The sequence below is a fragment of the Apaloderma vittatum genome, unplaced genomic scaffold, assembly GCF_000703405.1.
Source record: "Apaloderma vittatum isolate BGI_N311 unplaced genomic scaffold, ASM70340v1 scaffold20588, whole genome shotgun sequence".
NCBI classification, from domain to species: Eukaryota; Metazoa; Chordata; class Aves; order Trogoniformes; family Trogonidae; genus Apaloderma; species Apaloderma vittatum.
Window position 1 is genome coordinate 28,928 of NW_009730465.1, and position 11,779 is coordinate 40,706.

At 41.9% G+C, this 11,779-nt stretch overlaps 1 protein-coding gene across 1 annotated transcript in view; it reads right to left on the reverse strand.

Annotated features, from left to right (window-relative positions):
• Window positions 1-1,340: 1,340 nt before the first annotated feature.
• Window positions 1,341-11,779, reverse strand: part of RNF150 (ring finger protein 150) — a 66,466-nt gene continuing 56,027 nt past the window's right edge. Inside the window, exon 8 of the mRNA XM_009874827.1 lies at window positions 1,341-1,758. Coding sequence (XP_009873129.1) covers window positions 1,640-1,758 — 119 coding nt within the window. The 3' untranslated portion in view covers window positions 1,341-1,639. The remainder of the gene's footprint in view (window positions 1,759-11,779) is intronic.

The following is an 11,779-nucleotide window of genomic DNA, read 5'->3' on the forward strand; positions in this document are numbered from 1 at the left end:
CAAGAACCCTAACAGTTGCATTTTGAGACGTGGCCGTGACACCATCAAGTCAAAGTGTTTGACCTCTCCATGAAATTTCAGTGTAAGATGAATTGGTTGATTCTATGGACTTACTCAGGAGGCAGTAATGTGATTTAAATCATCTGACTGTCAACAGAAACCATTTACTCTTGTGTAACAGTCAGCTAAAAATGCTTCTTCACAGTGAAGCATTTTGACTGAAAAACAAAATTGCGCTGAACAAGTAAGGATAAGCTTTTCCCTGGAAAGCAGAGCTCAGGACGAACTAAGTAATCATCACAGGTCGTTATTATTTAGGTGCTTTGATTTACGTTAGTTCTGTTTATTTTTAAATTCCCTCCCCTCTACCCCAAACATTTTGGTAGGTACATCTATATACCAACTGCAAGCACTCCATTATGCTTGCAACAGTGTCGACAGGGACTCTGGAGGGCAAGGAACCACCTGGGTGTTTGATAAGAAGCAGCAAAGAGTGCCTCAAAATATACAAAGTGAAATGCACAAATAAAACCCAACAAACCAACTCAAACCAACCAGGGAATAAACGCTCCAACCTGCTGCCTCCTGCTTCACTAGCAATTTCTGACACTGATACCAGCAACTCCAGACCCTTTCTGAGAATATTCTTGTCATCTGCATAAAGCACAGCTGTTAACAAGCAGTCTCTGGAAACCTCTCAGACACTCCTTTAGCCTACTGCTCAGATTTTGGTCTGTGAAATTAAGAAAAGACAAGATGTAATCCTAGATCTTTATTTTTCCCAGCTACTGAATTGGAACTTGAAGAAAGGCCATTAACTTACTGACAGTTGCTAATAGCATAAAATATAGCAAAGGACTACAAGGATGGAGTGACGCTTTAAGCTTTTCTTTCTCTCCTTCACACTGTAACGGTACGCATCTAGAACAGAACTCTAAGTAAAAGCCAACTTAAAGCAGTTTTAACCCAAATCTCAGCAACTGCTGTTAATTCTGAGCTCTCTTAAAAATATAGGCTTTCAGAATATATTTTTCCAAGGCTCCTAATTAAGGAAAGCAGGGTTCACATTAATACAAGGTGCCGGTGCACCACCCTTCCAAAGCCACGTGTACTTCATGCAGAAACAACAAGGCAATGACAAATCCTGGAGGCAGATCATGAAGTGACCAGTGAACGGGAATTTGGATTTCTGGATTGAACTCTTGAAAAAGCTGGGGTCAGTCAACAAAAACACAGTGCCCATCCATAACAAACTATAAACGAACAAACATAACAAACATACATCTCTTCAAAAAAAAGAAACAAAAACCCGATCGATCAAGTGTAAAAAACACTCAAGCTGTCATTTCAGTTGCTTATTTGTGAGCCACTGAAGAGTTACATGACTGCTCTCAAGCCCGTGGGTAAACTGGAAGCGTTCATCTCCCACGTGAACAAAATGAACGTATGAAGATGATGAAACCGCATCCAGGCAGACACAACTGTTGCTATTGCTTTTCGTGACCATCTCAGAATGGAGTGTGCAGGAGTGACAGTGCTCTGGAGGCATGTGCATGACTGGTCCAAATCCTAGAAAGCTGACTCGGTCCCTCCCTGTGATCCTCCCCTGTAGTTTAGTGTTGGATCTCTGGTTTGTTTTTCAAGACTTCACCTCTTCGCAGTCTTGATCAGTGGAAAGCTCCACATCGGACAGTCCAACCTCCATCGCCATAATCAGTGAAATATCTGAATCACTGCTGACTGCTGGCTCCTGTTCATCTGTGAGGGTAGGAAAAGACAGGAAAAGGGCATTATGGTCACGTCTTTCTGCCAACGTATTAATATTATTTAGTTCTGCAGATGGGACCGAGAAGTTTCTCCACCGCTGACATAGTGCTTAGATACCAAACTTTGCTCTTATTCAGTACCTGTCTAAAACATTTCAGAAATATCAGGAATTTCAAGCCATCAGTAGCAATAAACACGATGACAAGGAGCCTGGATGGGTAACACTTTGTTCTCCTCGTAATCCTCCCAGGGCTCTCCATCCAGGCCCTTCATCTCCATCACCTTCCTCCCACCCCGTGAGCACTTCCCCTCCCCATCCCCTCAGTGTATTCCTCAGTGTAGCATCACTCTACTCTCCCCAAAAAGGCAGCAAGTTAAGGTACCTGGAGGAGTCAACCATCAGGAAAACATTCCAAAGAGGAAAAAATATCTGCCCAAATCCTCATTAGGTGACAGAATCTCTTTTAGAGGAGACTTTTAAGAGGGTGCCAGGCTAATGGCTGGAAGGAGCAACGCCAGTGTCCTTACTTCTGCCCTAGGACTCAGCACCCACTTTCTCTGGTGCCTTCTCCCATCCTTCTCCAGTCTCTTTTCTATTGAACCCTTCCTCTGATTTGAAGATACCTTGCAGGTTCCTGATTCAGGCTGGAGGGATCCCCCTTAATCCACCATGATCCCAAATACAGTAGGAGTCAGATTATTGACTTTTGCCAAACGGCAAATTTCATCAAAATTGCAAGTGTAGGAGGAGGAATTTGTTTTTGCTTTGATCCCACAGCACTTACTGTGTGTGTATTTAGCAGCAGATAAAGCCAACTGATTTTAAAGGACTAAAAGCTAATTTTATTTCAAGAACAATCAGGAGAAGCAAAGCACACTGGATCTCCGGGGAGATTTTTCAAAGCACAAAAATCCCATGGGTGGCTGAGTCCCTGAGAGAAAAAAACTGATGGTTCATATTTTCAAGTGGTTTAATTACAATGATGATATTTATACTATAATAATACAATGTATTTTAATCTGTGGCAGTTTTTCCTTCACATATTTTATTTTCAGACAACAGAAGCAGAGCTCGATTGATGCTAAAAAGTCTAAAAGTTGAATATCTGAGAATTAATAAGTAAGAAACATTACAGAGGAGCCAGAAAAATAATAACTCCTTGCAGTTTAATTATTCACTTGAAGCTAAGTGAGTACAATTAGTCTTCTCTCAAGTGTTGCATGATTTTTAAATCTGTTTTAGAGAAAAAAAATGTGTATTTATTGGTGCTGGGATTAGACATCATGTTCCGCAGAGAAAGCTTGAGTGGGGTCTGCATTATTCAAACTCAAAGAGTCAGTGCTTTCCTTTGCAACCCTTCCCAATTTTCACCTTTGATTATTTTTATACTTTCTTGATTGCAGCATAAATAATTAATGCACACAACCTCTTCATATCTGTATATTTTTTTCCCTATCAATACGACAGCAGTGAAACATTTCAAGGCATCGCTTCTGACTATAAATGTTTCCACCTGGGGTGGAGGAAACGTCCTTAGGAACGGAATGGTGTCTCCTGCAGACTTCAGTGGGCTTCAATTACATCGAACCACCGAGTGAACTGCCTGATCCAAGAGTACAAGTGCATCACCTAATACCTTCAAGACCTAAAGCCTCATCAGCAGTGACAACAACTCCCTGAGCCAGAACAATCTGGTCCCAGACCACCTGATTATTTATCATTCCTCTACAACTAATAGGATTCTTAAAAAAAGCAATGAAAACGACGCTTTAAATGTTGACCTAAGCTCAAGTTTGTATTTGCATGATAGAGTTCCTGAGGCCTCACCGTGTTAAACAGCTGCTTAGAGCACTCCTGGGAGAAAGGTGATTTTCATCTGAACCAGCTGTGCAGCAAAGGAGGACTGGCTGCATGGTGACAGCCACACACACACCGAAGGGACAGGCTGAGCTGCCAACACCAAATGTCACGGCATCAAATGAGAAGTATTTACGGTGCTGAAATGTTATTTCAAGAATTGTAGCTTCTTCTAAGGTTGCACAGCAGAAAAGGATCTAAGCTGAGCTCAAGACAGGCAGACAGAACAGAAGCAGATTTACAGTTCACCTACTGTCTGACCTATGCACAGGAGCACCCGCTTCCCAAACCAGCAAACTCGAGATTAACCTTACAAATCCTACACCATTATTCGAATTCTTGGATCCCAGTCTTTCCAAGTTAGTTGGAAAGAGCTTTGTAGTTTGCCTTTGAGACTGAAGTGCAGGCCAGTAGGAACAACGAACAAAGGATCCTAAAAATGCCCTTGCCTGTGCCCTGACATTGATTTTCCAGTGCTGTGAAAGTGCCTAGAAACATGAATGCTCCCCGCTCCTTGCTTGCTAACAGTGCAGCAGTTCAAAATCCTCAAGCTACAGCTTGTCGCTTCAGTAATGCGGGGAGAAAAACTCAGCCATCACCACCCCTTACACCTTTCCTTACAGGGAAGGGCTCGGCACTGACATTTCTTTGGCAGGCACAGTCAACGCAAGGAAATTAAAGCATCCCTCAGCACAACACGCTTGTCCCTGCAAACAGGAGTCCCACTACTGACCCCAAACCTGGGGAGGCTGCAGAAGCTACACCAGGTACGGATCAGCTGCAGGTAACTGGCTGCAACGAGGTCTACAAACTGTCTCACCGTGGCTCTCACTCACAACACAGGCTTTCTAGGCTGTTTTTTTTTTGGTTTGGTTTGTTTTGGCCAACTGCTCAGTAACGTGAGCCAGCACAGTTAGTGACATTTGCTAAAGGTAAGCAAACCTCAACTAAACTGCACGTGCCAGAAGCTTGACCTGCATTTTGCATCCCTGGATTTTAGATCCTATTTACAATGACAAAGCTCATACAATCACACAGCTTCTCCAGAAGATGCCTGACTCACTGTTCAGAAACTTTTATGACCTTTTTTTTTGCAAGTTTTTTGAAATTTGGTGTTTTTCTTAATGCCTTGAAGTCTGGAGAAGATCTCAGCTCTCAGTCAAAACAAAATGAATCTTGAGAAATAAAATAAAGAGTTTAAAACCCCCATATCCCTAATTTCTAGACAGGTTTTTTTGTTGTTGGAATATCTGGCTTGTGATTTTAGATGTCTGAGACTGCAATACTGTCTAACAACATAGACTGTAATACTTCCATCGTGTTTTATAGCACTTCATGCCACAGGCATAAAGCCTTTTGCTTAATGAAGCAAAAGGCACATCCCAAGCTGCTTTTCAGCCTGAGTGCTAGTGCCTGCAGCAGGCAACCGTAGACCTCACTGCCACATTCCTCTCATGTCAGCGAAACGCAATACGCCACAGCACGCCGCCTGCTTCCAGACAGACTTTTTCCACTCTCTTATGCTGCCTGACACACATTCTTTTGAGAGATGCAATAAAGCAAACTCCGTCTCTAGCCAACGTTACTTGAAATTTAATTATGCTAACGCAGGAAGAATATCACCATGTAGATATGGAGCTGCCCTACATAACAGTGGTGTAGAGCCCTTACTTTTTGCAAAGTTCATTAAGTGATGTTTATATTTGAGTATAAATTGCAATCAACCAAGGATCAAAATAGCTAATTACTCTGGTGCCTTAAAAACAGTAAGTCTGCACACCAGTAATAGTTAGCTACTGCTGCTGCTACTCCTGATACTTTGAGTAAGTCTGTAGCAGTTGTACACTAATAAATATTCCAAAAGAAAGAGGTCAGACAATGGGCTTCTAAGAATTTGATACCCCTTGCAAGAGTCTTGAATGGGACCTAAGCCTTCAGCAGTGAGAAAGTGCATTTACAAAAACATTCACCTGCCATGTGTAGGTAAGCACACAGACGTGGGCACAAATACTTGCCACGATCCACTCAAGGATGAGGAACAAGCTGGAATAACTGGTGCGTTTTGCAGCCATGGAGGCCTGACTCCTGCTCACCACTGTCCTCTTCCCAAGGAGGCAACATCTGACACCAAGCACCGATAGCCCTGGGACATGGGAAGTGCCAAGAGGCTGTCCTAAAATTGCTCCTGCTTGCCCCAGAGCCTGAGATTTGCTCTGAGCTCATACAGCTGGAACAGCTGCAGAACCCCGTGATCTGGGCTAAAAGGTCCACAAGTAATTTGCATCCAGGAAATGAGGAGAAAAATAAGAATACACTAAAATGTTATACAGCAAAAGCTTCTCAGCATTGAATGCATGTCAGGTTTATCTAAGATGACAGACTTTTTGCCTTCTGTTTCAGGTAGCTCTCTGCTATTACACTCATTTGCAAGTAAGCAGAGAAGTATCAATTATTACATGTCAAACGGGAGCCGCCACCAAGTGTGTAATTCATCTACTGAAAGTGTAACTAAAGCCAGCAATCTCCTATTCTTGTGGATTAAAAACATGGGCCACAGCAATAAACTATTCAGTTGGGAGTCAGTCTCCCTTCCCTCATTTATTATCTGCTCTCTGTGAACTAATTCAGCATACTCAGTCCTGCTCCACACACAATTAAACCATTGCACAGAGCTGTGCAGAGCTGCTAATGGTTTTCTTCATCTTGTGATAGTCACAGAAATCAAAGAGTAAGAAAAAAGCTGCTGCCGTGCTATTGACTTACGTGTAGCCTATTTGCCTAGCTATAAAGTTGAACATTTAGCACAAAAAAACAAGTCTTGTTTTGTGTTGATCTTCCCTTCTTGGTTGTAGATGCCCAGCTTTGAAGAGAGATGAGTAATTATTCATTTCTTCATCTAATGAAATGCTGTGAAAAATTTAATCAGCAGTAATCCCATTCTTAGCTGGCAGGAATGGTACAACAGACAATGGGATTGTCTAAAATCTCATTTTGACCTTAAATATACAGCGAAACTTGGATTTGATTTCACTATTTATTTCACATTCTCATTCCTGTGAAATACACCTTATTTCAGAATTCTTCCCTTTCTGAAGGTAGAACTAAGCCAAAGCATGAAATGTGTGGTGACAGGCATGCTCTCAGATCTAGACAAATATCTGAAATGTATGTGTTAGCACGAGCCCTACGCCAGTCCAGGGCTCACTACTACTAAACAATCACTGCACTCTGGCCAAAGGTCTAGAAGCATTTTACTCCAGAAGAAATCAGAAATGCGACCGTCTCCTGGAGCTCTGAGACCCAAGAAGAAAATATCCAGGGTCATTATTTGATATCGGATTGATACAGGACCCTTATCAAAACGGATTTTGTTCAGCACGAAGCCACAATGAACTGCCAACGCAAGCAGTGCTGTTCAGATTTTGTTTCCAGTATCGGAAAAACCACAACACTATTCATCATGTTTGATTTATGACAGGGAAAAACATTTCTAGAGCTCTCTATTTTTCTTTGTCTGCCCAAGAATGCACTTTACAGAGTTTATTGCTCTCTCTTATTGCAGCCTTGCCACAGCATCACTTTGGTGCTTGTAGAATCATGGAATTGATTAGGTTGGAAAAGACCTCTAAGATCATAATCTGAGAGGAAGAGCATGGTCTTATGAAGTTAGTGCCTCAAATGGCAACTCCCTCCACAAAAGTACCAATCAAATTTATTTTATCGCTAAGACCCTCTTCTTTAAAAACACTACTGATTCTTAAAATTATTCTCAAATTAATCATCCAGTACTTATTAGATCATTTTATAAATAACTCCCAAATTACTTCCATGTCATCTTGATAATTGTGATGCTTTAGAACAGGCCGTAACTGCACTAACAAAATAAGTGAAATAAAACACATGGGGAAAAAACGCCTGTAAAAACCTCTAACACAAAAGAAGGAGTGGGAGTATGTTTGAAGAGAAAGGGTTGTAAAAAACCTGTTACTAATGCAGTTTTCTGGTACACAGAGGCTAATAAAATGGATGAAAGAAGTCTGGCTGGTTACAAGGGAGAACAAAGTACTGAGGAAATATTTTATTGCTGTTCCCTAGTATCAGGGAGAGACTAATCTGAGCAGCAAGGGGAATAAGTACTTGAGCATGGTAACTGCTTTTGGAAGAAAAGGTTAGAGCAGTCTCTTCCACAAATAACAAGCCAGAGCTCTGTCAATGTACTAATGGCAACAGGGCTTCATCCAGGGGATAAAACAGATGAGGTCTGAGAGGTGTTGGAAAGAATACCCAAACATCAGCAAGCCAGGAAGAACAAAATGCCACGACCTGGCAAGATTCATTCAAGAACACATTTCAAAAATGTGTTTAATTGGATCAACCCCCCAAGCGGTTGGGAGACTTGACATAGGCTTGGATATGACATAAAACACTAGAGTCCCTCCCAAAGCAAACCTGGTTTTTAATTTTTATTGAGTAAAAAAGGCAACAAACCTTCTTCCCCTAATCTTTCTTTAGGATATACGTTTTGGGAGAACATAGAGCATCTCTTACTGGAAAACAGCTAAAGATATAGTTCCCTGTCTTCAAACATCCTGCAGTACAAAGGGGTAACATCATCATCATCATTCTAGACATAAGCTACTGAGATGGAAAGACACGATTCTTCAAGGCATTCACTAATTCTGGGTGTACAGCCAAGACACCATAAACTGATTTTTCATTTACAGCATTAACCTGCACACTGTATGCCCTAAACATAGCTTTTACCTACTTCACCTGCAGCTGTAAGTAGTCAGTACTTCTGGAAACCACATCCCAGTATCAGAAGTCAAACATCAAAAACAAAGGGGAAATTATTGGTAACACAACCAATTTTCTGAAGCCTAAATTTGGAACGTGTTGTGCTTTAGCAATAACCTGTAACACCAGTTACCTGAGAAGACGTTTTGTGTTTGGGCAAGACCAACAAACACATTTTTATAAACAGAAATGGTCTCTCCAAAAAAAGGGAAAATAAAGAATAAAAATCTGTTTGAATAAGGACATATGATATAAACCACACAGAGCAGATAACAAACACATTTGCAGAAAGCTGAGCAAAAGGGGAAGAACACATATCAGATGTTATTGTATGGAGACAGTTGGACCTGATTGCCTCGAAAAGCAAAGCTCTTTTTTTTTTTGTTGTTCCTATTTTATGTCTATATCTATATTTAATGAGCATATACTAGCTCCTTGGGATTTTGTCCATGCATCAGAACACAAAGCCTTTGAAATTCACAACACATATTAACATTATTTTAGGAGTCAACATTATTTTAGGAGTCAACACTCTAGAGATCTGTCTTCTCTCTCTGAGAAGGTGGCTGACATTTTGGGAACTCCTGACCAGCTGTCTTAGCAGGGAGCTGCCAGCCCTCTCTGTAATACAATGAACACACCTCTGCCAAGTACGACACAAAAAAACCTCCAGCATTTTTGCTTTTAGTATACCTTCTTCTTTCTCCTTACTCTTATGGATCATGCTCATCACATTCCTGCCCTGGGACAGGCAGGGAAACCCCTAGCTCATGCAATATCATTTTCTCTTCCCATGACTAGCCTCTCGTCGTTCCTATTGGAAACTCAGTCAAAATATGATCAGAAGGATAACCTGAACTATCAACAGAGTCATCACACTGAGGTCTCTTGCACTGACCTCTAATGGTCTCAAATCAGCTAATCTCCATAGTCAAGCTACTTCATAGTTTATCTGCACATCTCGTCTTACTCATCACAAAGTATTTTTCTCCCATCTTTGACTGACACCACTCTTCAGCCCCACAGTCTCCCCTTGTTTGACTGCCAGACAAAAAAAACACCTTACCTCCTTCACAGCAGGACATCCAGCCTCTTAAACCTTCGCAAAGCTGTTTTTGATTTCTCCCTCCAAGCTTTCCCACTGTCTGGAAGGGAAGAGTGGCAGCGGGATGCTGCTGTGTACCCTCTTCACCCTCACCTCCAGCCATCCTTGGTGCCCAAATACTGCACCAGACGCACCTCTGGTCAGGACAGCACATCCTGATACCTACAGCAAGTTTCAGGAATAAATCTGAATGCATTTCATTCAGACTAGAGCCTGTTAGAAATTATTATTATTATTATTATTATCATCATCATCATTATTCAGAACATGCAAAATTATTCACGTATGCGACTGAAAATCAGAAATTGAGATTTCCTGTAAAAAGGGAAAATATTCAAAAATACTGAAGCACAGGGCTCTAACTACCTGACAGTTTTCATTCTCAAGTACCTTAGCTACCTTTAGTTAATATATTAAATAATCAAAGACCTTTAATTCTGAAAGAATTTAGCTTCTTCTGGTAACATCTTGCCACTTCCTTGACCACTCTAAGAATCTTAAGAAACATTAAGTCTTCTATTTCACGTTAAAGTCTAATTCAACTCTTCACCAAACTCACTCACAAAAGAAGAGTCTCTTAGGCCCAGACTGAAATAAAATAACTATTCTTGTGCAGTCCTAAACACTGCTACAAACACTTCATGAACAGGTATTATCTGGCAATTTCTATTATTCTTCCATTTGATTTCTCTGTATGCAGACCAAATTTCTGACTTGGATCAGAACAGTTCCAGGTCCCAGCAGCACAACAGAGCCAAGAAGTGGAAGCCCAACTCCCCTGCTTAAGCCCACCCTCCTGCCACCTATCCTGAGTCAGCTCTGCTACTGCTTTGACAGGCCAGGAAGTTGACTTAATTTAAAAAAAAATGTCTGCAAACTACTTGGGAAACATTTTTTTGCTAGGCTAGCAGCTGAGCAGGCTGGCTCAGTCACAAGACAAGTATTGCAGCCAACTTCTGGAAATAAGCATATGGATAGAGAGAAAGGAAGGGATGGGACCCCTTCCCGTCGAATTCAACATCTGCAAACTGTCCCTGTAGTATCATGATGTTATAAGTCTAAAATATCAGGCGTGCACAGGGACTACTTTTTTTACTTTGTTTTCTTAGCAGCTGCTATATGACCAGGGCTCCTTGGTGTTACTGCAAAACAAATAGCATTAAGCGATAAAGTTAAAAATAATCATGCTTTGGTGTGTAAGGGATATTGCAAGGATTCTTCAAGTAGCCAAGGTGAGAAATGTGGAGAGACATACACCCTTTGAGCAATGAGTAAACTTCTTTAGTCATACTGCCAGCCATTTAAAAATCTGAAGGGATAGCAGGTATGTGACGACAGTAGAGTTAAATGCTGTATGTGCTAATATGTTATAAACTATATGGCCTATTGGCAGGCTGTCATAACAAAGAGACTTTTACATCCAAGAAGTATAATCATACAATTTAATTCTGTGCATCTTGGTTTCCATGGGCTATACTGGTGACTGCTGTTGTGCTTGAACTTTCTTATTTGTATTTTAAAAATGCATGTCAGCAGTGTGCTTTGCTTCCTGCAAGCCTGAAAGGAGAAGGAAATTACAGACTGACTCAGACACATAATGTTCTGCATACAATGAGCAAGAGCCTAATGGTAAGAGAAACTTCAGTTCTGTTCTGTTCTTAAGGAACTTAAGGGAGAAACACCCTTTCACATGGTGATTTAGATATGTACTGGCCAACACCACGCAGTCACACCAGGGAGGTATCACAACACCCCCAAGCACGATATGGTATTAAAGCAGAGACTCAATGTAAGCTAGTGGTTTCCAAACCCTTCTTCTCTGGTCTGATCATGCTGCAGAGCTGTGACCTCTCCTTGGGGTCTCCATGGCAGAAGCAGCTGCACAAAGCCACCTGAGATGGCTCCTTCTCAGGACAGCAGATCCTTGCTGACCCCATTCGCACAGCAGCTCTGCTTGCCCGGCTCCTGGATGGGAAGAATGAGAAAAGGGATGCTCAACCCGCCTGCAGCCTCCTGCCCGCTGTGAACACCAAAAAGCCCATCCCAGAGCCCCAGGGGCCAGGTGGTGGCCAAGGCTCAGCAGGGTCTGCTGGCACACATTGGTGCCCGGAGGAAACCGCAACCCATCACCATGATCTCTGTTTAACAGCTTCAGCACGACTGGATCCTGCAGAGGCACCCAGGACCTGGGAAGTGGGAACGCCACCTCTCTCGCTCAGGAATGCAACAGGAGGCGTTTGGTGCTCGGAAGA